Source organism: Neovison vison, chromosome 2 (genome assembly GCF_020171115.1).
Source record: "Neovison vison isolate M4711 chromosome 2, ASM_NN_V1, whole genome shotgun sequence".
NCBI classification, from domain to species: Eukaryota; Metazoa; Chordata; class Mammalia; order Carnivora; family Mustelidae; genus Neogale; species Neogale vison.
In genome coordinates, this window is record NC_058092.1 from 27,656,628 (window position 1) to 27,673,408 (window position 16,781).

Sequence of the window (16,781 nt, forward strand, 5' to 3'; positions counted from 1 at the left end):
TATTTATTTGACAGAGAAGAGAGACAGTGAGAGAGGGAACATAAGCTAGGAGAGTGGGAGAGGGAGAAGCAGGCTTATTGCTGAGCAGGGAGCCTGATGTGGGGCTCGATCCCAGGACCCTGGGATCATGACCTGAGCCAAAGGCAGACACTTAATGACGGAGCCACCCAGGTGCCCCTCTAGTTTATTTTTTGAAAAACTTGATTATTTTCTAGTCTGACCTAACACAGAAGAGAAACAAAAATTTTCCATATTTTAGTTTCAAGTAATAAGTCATTAAGTTACGGACAGGAAGTTAAGGACTCTTTTGAAGTACTATTTTTATTTATTTTTAATTGAGGTATAACTGACATATAACATAATAGTTTTAGGTGTGCCACATAATGATTCAGTATATGTACATATTTTTAAAAGAGCACCATAATAAATCTGATTAACATCTGTCACTATGATTATAAAATATTTTTTCTTATGATGAGAACTTTTAAGATTTACTCTGAGCAACTTTCAAATAGTCAGTACAGTATTATTAATGGTAGTCATCATACTGCATGCTAATACAGTTACATCTCAATGACATAATTTATTTTTTAACTGGAAGTTTGTACCTTTTGACCCCTTTCCCCATTTCATCCATCACCCCTCCTTGCCTCTGGCAACTACCAGTTCATTCACCAAATCTGTGAGCTTGGTTGTTTTTGTTTTGTTTTGTTTTATTCCACATGTAAGTGAGGTCATACGGTATTTGTCTTTCTCTATCTGACTTTTCTCACTTAGCATAATGCTCTCAAGGTCCAACCATGTTTGCACAAGTGGCAGGATTCCATTCTTTTTATGACTGAATAATATTCCACTGTGTATCTATGCCACATTTTTTTTTATTCATTCATTCACTGATGGTCACGTAGGTTGTTTTCACATTTTAGCTACTTTGAATAATGCTACAGTGAACATTGCGGTGCAGGCTCCCATTTTTGAAGCACTGGTGTAAATACTACCCTGGGAGAAAGAGAAACTGGAGGCAGAGTGTCCACCTGCTTCTCAGCCTTGGCTCTGATCAAAGTGATATATAGGCATTTTAAAAATATTCACGTTCCAGAGATCATTCTTCAGTAGGTCTGTGAGTAACAATAGTCAAGGTGAATTTTTTTTTCCCAATTTATTTATTTTTAGAAAAATCAAGGTGAATTTTTAAATTCATGCTTCAAAGTTTCCTTTACTCCAAAACACATAATAATATTAAACAGTATACACACAAAGAAAATTATGATAGTTACTCTCAAAACCAAGATTAACTTCTTTAAGGATTGAATGTAAAACACAAACATAATGCAGTAAGAGGACCAATGGATTCAAGCCTCTGGTCTAGGATGCTGCAACAAGAGGAAAAATTCTTGAAGCTTGGGACGCCTGGGTGGCTCAGTTGGTTGGAAGACTGCCTTCGGCCCAGGTCATGATCACGGAGTCCCGGGATCGAGTCCCACATCGGGCTCCCACCTCCATGGGGCGTCTGCCTCTCCCTCTGACCTTCTCCTCATGCTCTCTCTCACTGTCTCTCTCTCAAATAAATAAATAAAAATCTTTAAAGTTTACGAAGCTTAACAGTTCTAAGATGGTATTTCAGAGTCTTCAGCATGGCTTCTGGAGTGGTTTACTAAAGATAAAAAGATAAATCCAGGGTTTGAATGGGTCCTTTTATCTCCTTTCTCTTATTCTCCGTATCAGTGTCTTTCTGTCTTTTTATTTATTTGACAGAGAAGTCGCAAGTAGGCAGAGAGGCCGACAGAGGGGATGGGGGAAGCAAGCTCCCTGCTGAGCTGAGAGCCTCATGTGGGGCTGGATCCCAGGACCCTGAGATCATGACCTGAGCCCAAGGCAGAGGCTTAAGCCACTGAGCCACCCAGGCGCCCCTACACCTCATGTGGGTTTTGAACTCATGACCTCGAGATTAAGAGTCACACACTCCCAATAGCTATCCAAGTCAGCCAGGTGCCCCAGAAAATAGGTCTTAACTCTTTACTGGATCTTTTATTCTGCTCTTCCCTGGGAATTACTGATTTTTTATTACTCTCAAAATGAACTAAAAATGAACTTTTATTACTCTGAAATAATAAGGTTATAATAAACTGCAAATTTAAATGAAATCCACATACTTTTTTTCTATTTTTTGTGGTAAAATTCTTACTGGTGTAATTTTGATTGTCTTAATTTTTATTTTTCTTTACTTTTTCTAACCTAGGTTGTAGGTAGTATGGATGCCCACCCAAGCAGATACTGTGCCACAGTAAGAGTTCAGCGACCCCGACAGGAGATCATCCAGGACTTAGCCTCCATGGTTCGAGAACTTCTCATTCAGTTTTATAAGTCAACTCGGTTCAAACCTACTCGTATCATCTTTTATCGGGATGGTGTTTCAGAGGGACAGTTTAGGCAGGTTGGTTGCCTGGGATCTCATTATACTATGGTTAAATCAGATACTGTGTTTATAATATTGTGTCTAGTTTTGAAGTTGAAATCTTAATTAAGTTGAGAATTCCACAAGTCAAAATTTGATACTTCCTTAGATTATCTCTTCTAAAATGTTTACTATGGATTTGTAAGCCTTGATTGCTAAGATCATGCTCTGGTAATAGTTAAAATGGAACAGAGAAGTGTATTTATCTGAAAGTGATAAGATTAAGAAGTCCTAAAACCAAATCATCTTACTTTGAAGTATGTATAAGAGAACAACTGATGTATCAAATCTTTCCATTTCATCTCCTTTAGGTATTATATTATGAACTACTAGCAATTCGAGAAGCCTGCATCAGTTTGGAGAAAGACTATCAACCTGGAATAACCTACATTGTAGTTCAGAAGAGACATCACACTCGATTATTTTGTGCTGATAGGACAGAAAGGGTAATCTTACATCTGTTGTAATACTGTTATAAAACAAGCTTATCTTATATAGTTCATAGAGCACTAAACAAAGGCTCTCTGCCAACAGAAGAGGTTCCAGTGTATAGTAGCAGATCTCCTCGTACCTCATTATGAATAGAGAAGCATCAAACTAGGTTGTTACTTCTTAACTTCCTAGAATTTCTGTTAACACTCCAAGTATTCAAAATTCTGTTCATACTTTTTGTTATTGTGAAGAAACTCATAGTTTTAAAACTGCTCTTTCTATTACTGTATGTCTTAAATGTTCAGAGGAGGAAAGGTGCATTTATTTTTAAAAATGTCTTATAAAAATTAGTTTTTTAAAAAGCTAGAGACTTTTGAGGATGACTAATAGAAATTCATGCAAACAAACTTCTAAATAATGCTTCTTTTAAAATTCACAGGATTTTTTTTAAGAATTTATTTTTAGGGGCGCCTGGGTGGCTCAGTGGGTTAAGCCGCTGCCTTCGGCTCAGGTCATGATCTCAGGATCCTGGGATCGAGTCCCGCGTCGGGCTCTCTGCTCAGCAGGAGCCTGCTACCCCTCTCTCTCTCTGCCTCCTCTCTGCCTACTTGTGATCTCTCTGTGTCTAATAAATAAATAAAATCTTTAAAAAAAAAAATTTTTATTTTTAAATAATCTCTGTATGCAAGTGTGGAGCTCAAACTCACTACGCTGAGATCAAGAGTTGCATGCCTTACTGACTGAGCCAGCCGGGCACCCCCTCACAGAATTACTGTTTATATTTTGTAGTATGACTATGTATTTTCATAATTAAAGAAGGAGGGGTAAATACCTGGGAAAATCTGTCTTGTCTACATGCAGTATAGCAGTCTTGGCCCCCATCTTTTAAACCTTGAAGCAGAGAAATCTGAGGATTGTAAGTGTTGGTGTCTCCTTGGGGAAAGGATTCAACAAAAAAGACAGAGAAGTGTATCTCTGCTTTGGTATATATTTAGTCTTTGGTTACACTTTCCATGTAACTTCAGGCAAGTAACTTAACGTCTCTGTGACTGTTTCCTTCCCAACAACGTTTGGGTGATAGTAATACTTTCCTTTACTGGGTTGTTAAGAGGATTAAGTAAATTAAATTATGTTATTTATCCAAAATGGTGTTTGGCACATACCAAGTGCTCAGTAAAGGTTGGCTAGTAGTTGTAGAGCGGTTGTGATGGGGGCCATAATAGACAAAAAGAAAAAAGAATAATAATAGAGGAAAAGAAATAATAATAGCAGGCATTGTTCTAGGTATGTGTCATAAATGTAACTTATTTAATCTTCACAACACCATGAGGTATTTACTATTACTATCATCATTTTCCACAGAAGGAAAATGGGGCATATGAGGTTAAAGAACAAGGTTATAAAACTGGTAATTGGTAGAGCTAGGACTCAGGTCAGGCAGCAGGGCTCTTAAGTACTCATTCTCACTGTCCTATAGCACCTCTCTAATAACAACTCTTTCAATAGAGAGAGTTGTTAAAGGCATTTGACCCCAAATTACTAGGTACATTTTTGTAGCTGCAAAACCAAATGTTTCATCAAAAGTAGGATTAGGAAAACCTAAGTTAGATTTAATGATTAGTAGCATCTGATGTTCAATCATGTTAGTCCTTTATTTGTCTACTTCTCTTTCACCTTTGTTCTAAATACTACTACTAATAGGTGAGAGATCACTATAAATGAGGAATCCGAGGCACAGAGGGTAAAGTACCATGCCCTAGGGAGCACAACTAGAAGCTGGTGGAGCTGTGATATGAACCCATTCTACTTCTCTGAGTAGAGTAAAACTTTTTATATGTGTTAATTTGATTTGTGTATTATGAATAAGGATAATTTAGTTGATTATGAACTAATGAACTTTGTTTTATACATGGTAAGGGTTAAGCTGTTAACTCAAGCCACTACCTGATAGTAGTCCTTCACATGCAGAAAGAATATCTGAGTAGTAAAATAGTTTCCACTTTGTTAGCCTTGTAATTGTAGGCTAAAATTTATTGGTTTTAAATGTTTTTAAGGATAAAGAGGTAAAAGTAAATATGTATGTATTTTAAAGTGTTTTATTAGAACCCTTTCATTATCAGAAATTTTGAACCATTTCATTTATATTCACATCATAGCTGTGCCTGGTGCAGATTCCCTTACAAGATGTTGAACTGCTAGTGTGAAATAAAAGGAATAGGGCCTTTGCAGTCAGTTCTATATTTGACTCCCAGTTCTGCCTTTTATCGTGTGCTGTTCAGGAAATTATTTCATATTCCTGAGCCCAAACTTCCCTAACATGTAGGAAAAATACGTAATTCACATGAATTTATTGATTGGAAATTATGTTTTGTGCCTGCCCCTTATATGGTTAACAAATGGTGGCACAGTTGTCACTGTCAGCATTCTTTCTCTCTAAAAACAGTATTCTCGAAGAAAAATGCTGGTTTTCATGAATTACACATTCAAGAGTACCTGCTGTTCCCAGGTACCATAAATTGGAGCAAAAGCAATTTAAAAAAATTTTTTTTCAAGTGTTCCACCCATATTGGGATCACCTACTAGCTAAGCACCAGTAGGCCCTAGTAATTCTTTGTTGTTTATCAACTCTCACTTTCAGCAACATTTAAGACTAGGAACCAGGACTAGAATAAGGTCTGCTATTAATGTCTGCTCAAGTAATACTTGAAGGATCAGCCTATATATATTTATTTATTTTTAAAAGTGCTTTCAGTTATATTCTTTACCTTTGTCCTGTTTGTTTAAACTTTGACCAAACAAATCTAGGTTGGAAGAAGTGGCAATATCCCAGCTGGAACAACAGTTGATACAGATATTACACACCCATATGAGTTTGATTTTTACCTCTGTAGCCATGCTGGAATACAGGTAAGCCTGCCCTTTGGGTGAAATGTTCTAATTCAGGAACTTCCATTCTTATGTATGTATTTTTTTAAATCTCAGAAAAAGGAGAAAGAAACACTGTTCTCTATACTCCAAATTGTTTCCACATTTCACTGAGGTGAAACTCAGTAAATAAATTTCTTCCCCTTCTTTACCTTGAATTAGGGGCTTACTTCTATAAAAATACCAGAATATAAGTAGTCTAAATAGAATGAATCTTCTCAAACTGAGTCCTCAGTTTAGCCTAAAACTTCAAAAAATTTAAATATACCTGATTCTTCCTTTGACATTTGCTTCTATTTGGTAATACTTCACAGAAAGCTTTGGCATTTACTGGCAGATATTGGACATGTGAGGAGTTTAATTGTAGATGTACAGCTTTAAGTTTCAGTTAAAATAATTTTAAGAGTGTTATTCTTTTCATAAAATCATTTTATTAATTTGCTAGCTTTGTCCCTTAGTAGAGCATAAACTTTAATTTAGTGCTTCTCAGACTTTCCAGCAGCATTGTATATCCATGTTCCTTGAATGTCTGAGAGAATGTAGCCCAAAACTATTTTAGGTTACTCACTCTTGATTAAAATAAATTGCAGGCGTGCCTCGGTGGCTCTCTGTTAGGCGTTAGGCATCTGCCTTCTGAGAGCTCAGGTCATGATCTCAGGGTCCTAGGGTTAATCCCTTGCTCAGCGGGGAGTCTGCTCCCTGTGCCTCTCTGCTCCGCCCCCTACCCCGCCCCTGGCTTGTGCTCACTTGCTCATTTTCTCTCTCAAGTAAATAAATAAAATCTTTTAAAAAAATTTTTTTTTTAATTGCAGGAAGATGTCCTATACTGAACAGCTGTATCTTAAAGCTTTCTATGTTGTAAATACACTAACCCGCATTTCAGTCTTACAGCTTTAAAATTATCCCACTCATTTATCCATATTCTTTTTTTTTTTTTTCATTTATCCATATTCTTGTATTGGTTCCTCTTAAATCAGTGTTGTACATTTTCACTGTGGGTGGTAACAGTCAATTAGCAAAGCAAAAGTTAAAAGTACCTTCTAGAGATAAAGTCTGTAAAACTGGAGAGCATGTTTTTAACCTAGTGTTTCCATCATTGTATCCAAAAGAACACTACTGCTCTGACTTCTCAGTAAATATTGAAGAGTAGAAAAAACAATATGCTGTTCAGATGAATTCTGGAAATACTGGTTAAAAAGATTTTTTCACTACAGTTTTTGGATAACACTGATACACAAGTGATCATTATGAGTCTTAAAGACAGGGATATTTCTATAGTTTATTTAACCAGAAATTTTAGGTACCAGTTTTCCTTTAGGACACCAGATTGAAACTTTGCTTTAGTCAGCAAATAACCAGGTATATTTCACAAGGACTAAAGATGATTTTTACACATCTTCCCAGCTTTCTTAGAATTTTCAAACTCTCAGAGATCAAAAACAGGAGTCTTGTTTTTTACCAGCTAAAATTAAAAATCCAGTCATTTCTAACCAGTATAAAAGATTATTTTTTCATATCACTATTTTTAACTTTATCATTGATTAATAGATCCTTCAACAGCATTTTAACCAAATTCCATAACTTCTTGACACTTCTTGACACTTGACACTTCTGTTGGTTTTATTGGTGTTATTTTCTCCTTTCCCCATTTTATTTTGAGGTAAAATTCCCCACTCATTTTTTTTAAGATTTTATTTATTTATTTCAGACAGAGAAAGAAAGAAAGAGAGAGCAGAGGGAGAAGCAGTCTCCCCACTGAGCAAGAAGCCTGACGTGGGGCTCGATCCCAGGACCTTGGGATCACGACCTGAGCCGAAGGCAGACTTTTAACCGACTGAGCCACCCAGGTGCCCCTCCCACTCATTTTTACCACATTTTTAAAACTTAAATTTATAAATGACGTCAAAGCTTACTACTCCTACCCTTCACCTGCCCAAGGCAGGCCAGAGCTTTGGTCCTGGTAACTTTGAGAAGAAAGGACCATGGCCTGACTCTAAGATACTCTTTCCCCTCCTCCTTCTAGGACTCTAACTCATCTGGTATTCTTGACTGCCAACCTATTAGTGGTTAGGAGCTGACAGGTTACAGTTTTCTGTAGTCCATTCTGATACTTTCTGGTGTCATAGCCTCAAGATTGAAGACCCTCAAAGGGCAGCGGTATCTTTCTTGGGCCCCATCAATGGTATAGACTCTTCCTTTAGGTTACATATCCCATTGTGTGGCTCCATTGCTCCTGCTTTTCTGCTCATTTTCATTCCTTTAGGCTCCCAAAACTCTTTCCAAGAATTCTCACCATTCTCAACCCTCTGGAGTTGGCAGAGTGGTCCTGTGGGCTCTGAGCTCAGGAAGTGTCCAACTAGGGCATGAGTTGATAACCTCCCTTTCCAGCAGGCTCTTATCTTTTTAAAAATTTTATTTATGGGGTGTCAGGGTGGCTCAGTTGGTTAAGCATCTGACTCTGGCTCAGGTCATGATTTCAGGGTCCTGGGATCAAGTCCTATGTGGGGCTCCCTGCTCAGTGGAGAGTCTGCTTGTCTCTCTCTCTCTCTGCCCCTCCCCCAGCTCATGCCTGTGTGCATGCACTCTCTTTCTCTCTCACAAGTAAATAGTTTATATATATATATATACATATATATATTTATAAATTTTTATATATATAATACTTATATATATTGAAATAAGATAGACTTTATTTATTTGAGAGAGACCATGTATGAGTGTATGGAGAGGCAGAGGGGGAGGGAAAAGGTGAGGGAGAAAATCTAGCAGACTCCAGACCAAGCACTGAGCCCATAGCCGGGCTCATTCTCACAACCCTGAGATCATGACCTGAGCCAAAACCAACAGTTGGACATTCAACCACTCAACCAACTGAGCCACCCAGGTGTCCCAGGCTTTTATCTTTATAATGGATTCTCTTGGAGTCCCCCTTACATGTCTTCATGGGAGAGAGCATACCTTTCCTCACAATTAAAATTCCATGTTTTCAAAAAAATAAAAAATAAAAAAATAAAATTCCATGTTTTCAGAAAACCCATAATCATTCTCTTCCCCTACTGGGAGGACGGAGGTTAGGTGGGAAGAGGCCAGAGCCAGGGTATTAATGACGAAACCGGTCCTCAACTGGCTCCTCCTAGCAAGCCTTAAGGGGAGGTGGCTGGCTTCAAAGACTGGTAGCTGTTTAGACTGTGGGATGCTTAGCATCTTTGATCCTCTGCTTTGGGCCTTAGTCAAAATTCCAGAGTAGAGGAAGACATACTATTAGAAACATGTTAACTGGATGGAGCATGTGACCCCTCTGAGCCTTCAGATGGAGTTCTCTTAAAGAAATACATGCTCCCCGTTCAGGAATCCGAGCAGGCAGTGTCCTAAATTATAACTTCCTACCACAAAGCACCAAAACTTCAAAGATATCCTTCACTATTATTTATAATCCTTTGACTCCTCTTTTGTTAGCTCTTACTACCATTTTCCATGGGTCCCTAACCTTAGTCCCTTGCCCCAACACTCAGCACAGGACCTCTTCTTCAGTAAGAAATTATATGGTCAGTCATGCCTACTTTCTTTGCTTTGTCACAGGAAAAAATGTTCAGTATGTACTGTTGTTCACATTGGCTCTGACCTGCCTTGAGTTGGTCTTAGTTCACGGGTTACCCTCTTGCTTGTATCTTCAGTCTTTTGGAAGCTTCTGATTGCTTTCCCTTAGCGTACAATTGCCCCATCCTAAAATGCAGCTCCTTGATCCTGCCATTTCCCTTCAAGTTATTTTCCCTTATCTTTCTTTCATTTTTAACTAAACTGTTCTTAAAACAATCGCCTAAAGACACTCATCTGAAATTTAAAGAGACAAATAATATAAGGATATAGAACGATTGAAACTTAACAGTTTGCCAGTGGGGGTGTAAATTGACATGATCATTTTTGAGAACTGCCTGTCATTATCTACTAAAGTTAAATATATGCATGCTCTATGACTCAGGATCTCCGTTCCAGGATAGCAAACAGAAGTGGGTATCCGTGTTCACCAAAAGATAGTACATTAATGTTTATGGTAGCACTGGTCATAGTCAAAAACTACAAATGGTTCAAATGCCCATCATCAGTAGATTGGATAAATAAATAGTGTATATTTATATAACAGAATATTCTACGACAAAGAGAATGAGGCAACAATGTGGGTGGATTTCATAAACAGTGTCAAACCAAGGAAGTCAGACCCAAAGGGCCTATGAAGCTATTTATTATAAAGTTCAAAAGCAGACATAATCCATATTGTGAAAAGTCTGGTTACCAAGAGCAGGGTAGATAGGCTATGGTAACCAGGAAAGGCCCCAAGGGGCTTCATGGATGCAGTTAATGTTTAATTTTTTTATTTTCATACTGGTTTCATAAGCATTTTTACTTTGGGAACAGACCTCATTCTGTACACTTAAGGACCACGGGCTTTTCTCTGTATATTTATACTTCTGTCAAGTGTTCACCTTAAGAACAGAAAAGACTACCCTTGGCTATTTCCTCTTCAATTTACAGCAACCTGCCGCTGCTGCTCCTTGAGCTCTGCATCTGATACGGTCTCACTCGCGCATCAGAACCATCTGCCACTTGACTTCCACACCCATTTTTCTCCTTTCATCTTGCTTTTCCATTTGTTCTTGGTTTATTTTAGATCTTTAAATTTCAGGAATGTGTATGGCTTTTAAATCTCTCCTTCCAGACACAACTTTTCTACTGATTTCCAGACCTTTAGGTTGCTTTTCAGCTGCGTCCTCTCAGACCTGTAGAATTTACCTTCTCAATCTCAAACCTTCTCCTCACCACTTCCTCTGCTTAGTTCCAGCTCTCATTATTACTCTCCCATACAATTGCAGAATGATCCTAAGTGCCCTCATCTAATCTGTTCTCCCTCTGATTAATTATAACGTAGGTAAGACCCTGTCATTCCTCTACTTCGTGCACGTAGCCAATGGTGAAGTCTCATTTTCTTAGGACAACATACAGACTCAATTCCTGATATCTGCATCCTGCTCCCTTCACTTCTGCTGCACCGTCTGTCTTGCTTTATCTCCCACTCTTCGCTCCTGCTCCGCCTTTCCTCTCTTTTTCTCTTCCTCTGTTAATCTCTTCCCTTTCACATACACAAACACACATAAACACAACCTGACTGCAGCCTCTCTCAACTGTTTTTAAATAGTTATCATAACTTTCCCCTGCATGTGTTGTTCCCTTACCTTAATTATTCCTGCCCTAACTTACTCCTGTTCATCCTTTAAGACCCATCTTGAATATCACCTTCTCTCAAAGCCTTTCTTATATCCTTCCCCCAGACAAATGCCTGTCCTCCGCGACGCCTGAGCACCCTATATATACCTCTTTGTTGCATTCATTAGACAGCATTGTAACCATACTTTTGTTTCTCTCCCTCTTCTCATAAGGCTACACACCCATTCAGTCAACAGATATTTATTTTGTCTACCTCCTTTGTGTACAGAGTGAAAAAGTAAATACAATCCCTTCCTCTTAGAGTTTATTGGGGGAAGACCTATACTAATTAAGTAATCTCACAAATATATATTTAAAATTGGGATAAGCACAATAAAGGAAAAGTAAAAATAGGAAGAGAGGTTTTAATAGGGACCTGATTTAGATTGGGAAGTCACAAAAAGTTTCTTTGAGAAATGACACTTAAGGTAAGATCAAGAGGAGTAAGTTGGAATTATTTAACCAAGCCGAGAAGAGGGGAGAAAATTCCTGCCAGAGGCACATACATACATACTTTGGGGGGGGGGGGAGACATTATCCATTGAGGGGATCAAATAAGGCTGTGACCATAGCATTAAGGTAGGTTAGAGAGACAAGACCAGCCTGGGCTGGATGTATGGACATTTGGGGCAGAGTTAAGGACCTGGATTTTAGTCAAAGTGCCTTGTTAAGCCATTAAAAGACTTTAAGCTGGACATTAATGTTACTGAGTGTGTGTATGTGTATGTTAATTCACTCTTACTGAAGTACAGATTCTGCTGGGGAGTAAAAGTGGTATTCGGGACCTCAACTTAGGAGTCTGTTAACATAGTCCAGGCAAAAGATGATTGTGATTGGGACAAGAACAATGATAGAGAATCGAATGAATCACATTTAGGTAGGGTTTTTGCCGTCTCTTCCTGTGCCTGAAGGGTTCTTTCCCCATCTCACAAGCCCTCTTTTATCATTCAAAGCTCACATCCATATCTCCTCTTTCATTTCTGTGTGCGTAGCACCCAATATGGGACACGGCATACAGTGAGTGTTCAGTAAATATTGAATATGTGAATGTACAATGTAAATGCATTATAAGTGTATAATTTGGGGGAGATAAGATTTGGTAATAATGAATTTTATCAGAATCTTGCACAGTGTCTGACAAATGATGCTCAAGTATTTGTTAAAGTATTAGCTCATCTTTCTCCTTTTCTCCTTTGCCACTGCCATTTCTGTACTTCAGAAAAGTAAAGTTCGAGCATCATCTCATGCTCGAACTAATGCAGCAGCCTTCTCGCTGCTCCTGTTGCTTTTAGTCGCTTCCTGTTTCTAATCCAACCTCCATGTTATTACTGTTAGTTTTACAAAACTCCAGTCTCATCATACCTAAAATCTCTCCTGTTAAAAAACAAACTGTGCAGTACTTTCTAGGCTGCTTATAGGTCAAAGTCCAAATTCCCAAGCATGTCATTCAATCTGATCCCAGTCTTTACTTTGAAACTTCATCTTTTTTGCCCTCATGCACCAAACTTTGCTCATACTGGTCTGTTAACTATTCCCCAAATATACCATGAAATGTTATGCCCCCTGTGCTTTTTGGTAAGGCTGTTTATTCTGTCTGCTGTGCTCTCACCCTAACTGCCCAAACAAGGCCAGATCTCACTCACTCTCCACTTCACTTGGTGAAGAACTGTTACTTCCTTTGGTATTCTCATATCGGACTAAGTGCCAGTAGTACTATAGCTTTTATTAGTTTTATAATTATAGATGCTGTATCTCCTCTACCAAATTGTTTTCCAAAAGAAAGGAAACCTTTGACTTGGTTGGCTTTGTTTTTCTTTGAATCTGCAGTACCTAACATAGTAACTAACAAAGAGGAACTCAACTAAATGTTCTGGATTTTTTATTACAGCAAAATTACATAGCATAAAACGTACTTACCATCTTAACCACTTCTAAGTGTACAGTCCTGCCGCATTAAGTACATCCACATTGTGTGCAGCCATACCACCATATATCGCCAGAACTTCATCTTCCTTGACACTCTGTACCCATCACACACTAACTCCCCATTCCCCCTTCCTATGGCCATTGGCAACCACCATTGTACTTTCTATCTCTCTGAAATTGACTACTCCAGTTGCCTTATGTAAGTAAATCATAAAATAGTTGTCTTTTTATGACTGCTTTCATGTGGTGTAATGTCACCAAGGTTCCTCCATGTGTCATAATTTTCTTACTTTTTAAGGCTGAATAGTAGTCCATTTGTGTGTGTGTGTGTGTGTGTGTGTGTACCACATTTTATTTATCCATTCACTCATCATTGGATAATTGGGTTGCTTCCACCTGTGAACTATTGCAAATAATATTTCTTTGAACAGGGGTATGCAGATATTTGTTTTGAGTCCCTGCTTTCATTTCTTTTGGATATATACCCAGAATCAATTAAATATTTTAATGAATTATTAAATTAGAATGTTTTATTCTATCAATGTACAAAGCTGTTTTTTTATATAACTTAGTCTGTGCTGAGTATTTGTTTAGAAGTTTAGAAGTCAACAGAATATGCCATTGCCTTCTCTACAGGGTACCAGCCGTCCTTCACACTATCATGTTTTATGGGATGATAACTGCTTTACTGCAGATGAACTTCAGCTACTAACTTACCAGCTCTGCCACACTTACGTGCGCTGTACACGATCTGTTTCTATACCTGCACCAGCGTATTATGCTCACCTGGTGGCATTCAGAGCCAGATATCATCTCGTGGACAAAGAACATGACAGGTAATATAAAAGCACAACTAACAGAAATTTTCACTCAAATTCAAGTATGGTGGGCATGTTAGGGCTTTCTTGAGAAATCTTTCTCAAGTGTTTCCATGTATGTTTCCTCCTTGTTTACCATAAAGTACTATCATTTAAAATTAAAGTTCCACAAGCTGTTCGAGGAGTCAGCAGTCCATACAAAAAGCAGCAATAGTAGAACTGACTGCCCAGAATAAGGGTTCCCATTAAAACGTACACTTTAGGCTTATTAGTACTAGAATGGTATAGTGATTTAGTTGCTTTACCAAATTAATTCGAGGGATAGATTGTTGCTGACAGACAAAATGTTAGTATGCTTGGGATTTACTTCTAAACAGTCCTGGGGAGGGGAGAGAAATAAAACAAAATTGGCCTTGAGTTAATAATTATTGAAGCTGGGTGATAGAAATGTAGCAATTCATTTTACCAGCCTCTATTTTTTTTTAATATTTTTGAAATTTTCTACAAGTTATATTTTTCAAAATTACTACATCAGAATAGGGTTTGTTTTTGTGTTCATCGCCACTTCTCTTACAGTGCTGAAGGAAGTCACGTTTCAGGACAGAGCAACGGGCGAGATCCACAAGCTCTTGCCAAGGCTGTACAGATTCACCAAGATACCTTACGCACAATGTACTTTGCTTAAAAAGTCCAAGAATATTCTCTGAGAGGAAGAACTGAAAGAAGCATCGACATACAGCATATGTTTCTGGTGGAGTCAGTTGAGTGGGGATGCCTCCAGCCATACAGCAGCCAACACTGTGTGGGGACCAGGGTCTGATTTTTATGTTGATACAAGAAAGATTGTTTACTTCATCAAGGAACACAGCACCATTATGCAATATGAAACCAGCCAACTGCTTTTTTGTGCGGTCTCCTTAGGAAGTATCGCCATTGTTTTGTTTTCACTTTCTTGTAGTCTAACCCTTTTAATGCCTTTACCTCAAGTTGCTTGGCAGCACAACTATCTTTGCAAAAAAAAAAGTAAAGAAAAAGTAAATGACAGTTAAAAAAAACACACACCTACGTGAATAATCTAAGTGATTGTTCATGATTATGTGTGCAAAAAAATTAATGTGCATTCGTGTATTCTTGTAAAAGGTATCTGTGTATATTTTAAATATATACATGTATACTTCATGTGCATATATATCTGGATCTACATTGATAATAGATATATATGTGTCTGTGCGTGTATTTTATAGTTCATTCCATTGGGGAACTTTCTTTCCCTTTTATTATCTTCCCACCACCACTTTGATTTTTCTCTCTACCTCCCTTGCCTTCATTAACTACATTTTTTTTTCTTAATGCTACCAATGACATTCAGATGTTTCATGTATCTGGTTCATTTGGATATAAAGCATGGAAAACTAGATTTTTATTTTTATTTTGCACACCCTACTCCTGTCTCTTGTCTCACGGGCAATTCCAAGTCCTCAACTCTTGATATTGCTTTCTGAAGAAACAAAATTACTATATATATATAACTATATATATATATATATATATATATACACACACACAATGTTTCTGTGAGAATGCGTGTCTGCCCCCTCCTGCTCTGAATTTACATTTGCCATTTGTGCAGTGTGTACATAAGCAGTAGCAACCTTAAACTATTCTTTTTCTTTAGTCTGTTAAAGCTGCTATAAATATAAAACCTTGTCAGAAGTTGTAACTCAGAAATTTCTCTCTATAAGTGATATGTATTCTAAAGCCTTCTGTTTCTATGGGTTATACATGAAAGTCCCTTATAACTTTTATAAAGGGCAAATATTCTAAATGATTGGAACTCTTTAGGGTTGAGGCCTCTGAAATTGGGTGGAGAGAGAGAAGGGGTTATTGAGGGTTTTTTTATTTTATTTTATTTTATTTTTGCTAGTTTACTTGCTGCCTCTCATACCTTAATGTGATTTTCATATATATATATTTTTATATATATGTGTGTATATATAAACATATATGTATGTGTTTTGAAGTACAGCTTCCTTTTCTTTTATATTTATTAGAATAGTGCTTTAATAATTAGAGAATTGTATTGGCAACGTCTTTTATAGAAATGTAATCATGTTTATTTTAAGAACTGACAACTTGTTTTTTGCTGTCTTTTAGTGCAATAAGCAGTTTTAAAGGAAAGCTGTGTCTGTTTGATATCTTTACCACGGATAGTGGGAGAAACAGGCACCTCCATAATTTTAAAAGGGCAAAGTAATACAGCCTTAATTTCAGAAGGAAAGTTTTGTAATTTTTCAAGTTTAAAGCATGTCTTTTAAAAATCATAATGAAAATCAAGAAAGTTAAATTTCCTAATGAGTCTGACCGTGATTATTAGAGATAGAGTTGAGCTTTGTTTTAAGAAATGACAGTGAATGGGTCACCTAGCTGGCTCAGTCACTAGAGCATGTGACTCCTGATATGGGGGTTGTAAGTTCAAGCCCCACACTGCGCGTGGAGCCTACTTAAAAAAAAAAAAGTGAATAGCTTAAGATTTAGAAAATATTTAATTCTTTGAAAATGGGTCACATTTATTGAACAATCATACTGGTTAGGTGCCCATTTTCATATATTCAAATGAATCAGGAAAATATAAAATGATATTTTCAAAACATTTTTTTGCCAATTTATCAGCAGTGTAACTTTCCTTTTAAAATTAGGGTTCTGGTGGCAAACAAAGTTAGGACTTTGATCATTTTTAAAAAGTTAAATCACTGAAATGTGGAAAAAGTTTTATTAAACTTCTGTTTTATTGATTTCACTTTAAGATATTAAAAAGTATTATAGAGCTGTCAAAATCGAGTTCATCAGTAACATTGGATTCAGGGGAGCTTTGCACTTTGTGACTCATGAAAATTGCATTTTAATTTTTTTTCTTTTTTGCACTGGTTCAGAGTATAGATACTGCAGATTGTTTCCAGTGGGCATTG

General features: G+C 37.4%; 1 protein-coding gene across 5 annotated transcripts in view; it reads left to right on the forward strand.

The window, feature by feature from the left end:
- Positions 1–16,304, forward strand: part of AGO3 (argonaute RISC catalytic component 3) — a 129,578-nt gene extending 113,274 nt beyond the window's left edge. For all 5 annotated transcript variants that reach the window (XM_044237792.1, XM_044237793.1, XM_044237796.1 and 2 more), the window contains 5 exons: positions 2,240–2,434; positions 2,767–2,901; positions 5,693–5,794; positions 13,634–13,833; positions 14,392–16,304. In XM_044237792.1, the coding sequence (XP_044093727.1) occupies positions 2,240–2,434; positions 2,767–2,901; positions 5,693–5,794; positions 13,634–13,833; positions 14,392–14,500 (741 nt within the window). In that variant the 3' untranslated portion in view covers positions 14,501–16,304. The remainder of the gene's footprint in view (positions 1–2,239; positions 2,435–2,766; positions 2,902–5,692; positions 5,795–13,633; positions 13,834–14,391) is intronic.
- Positions 16,305–16,781: the final 477 nt, after the last annotated feature.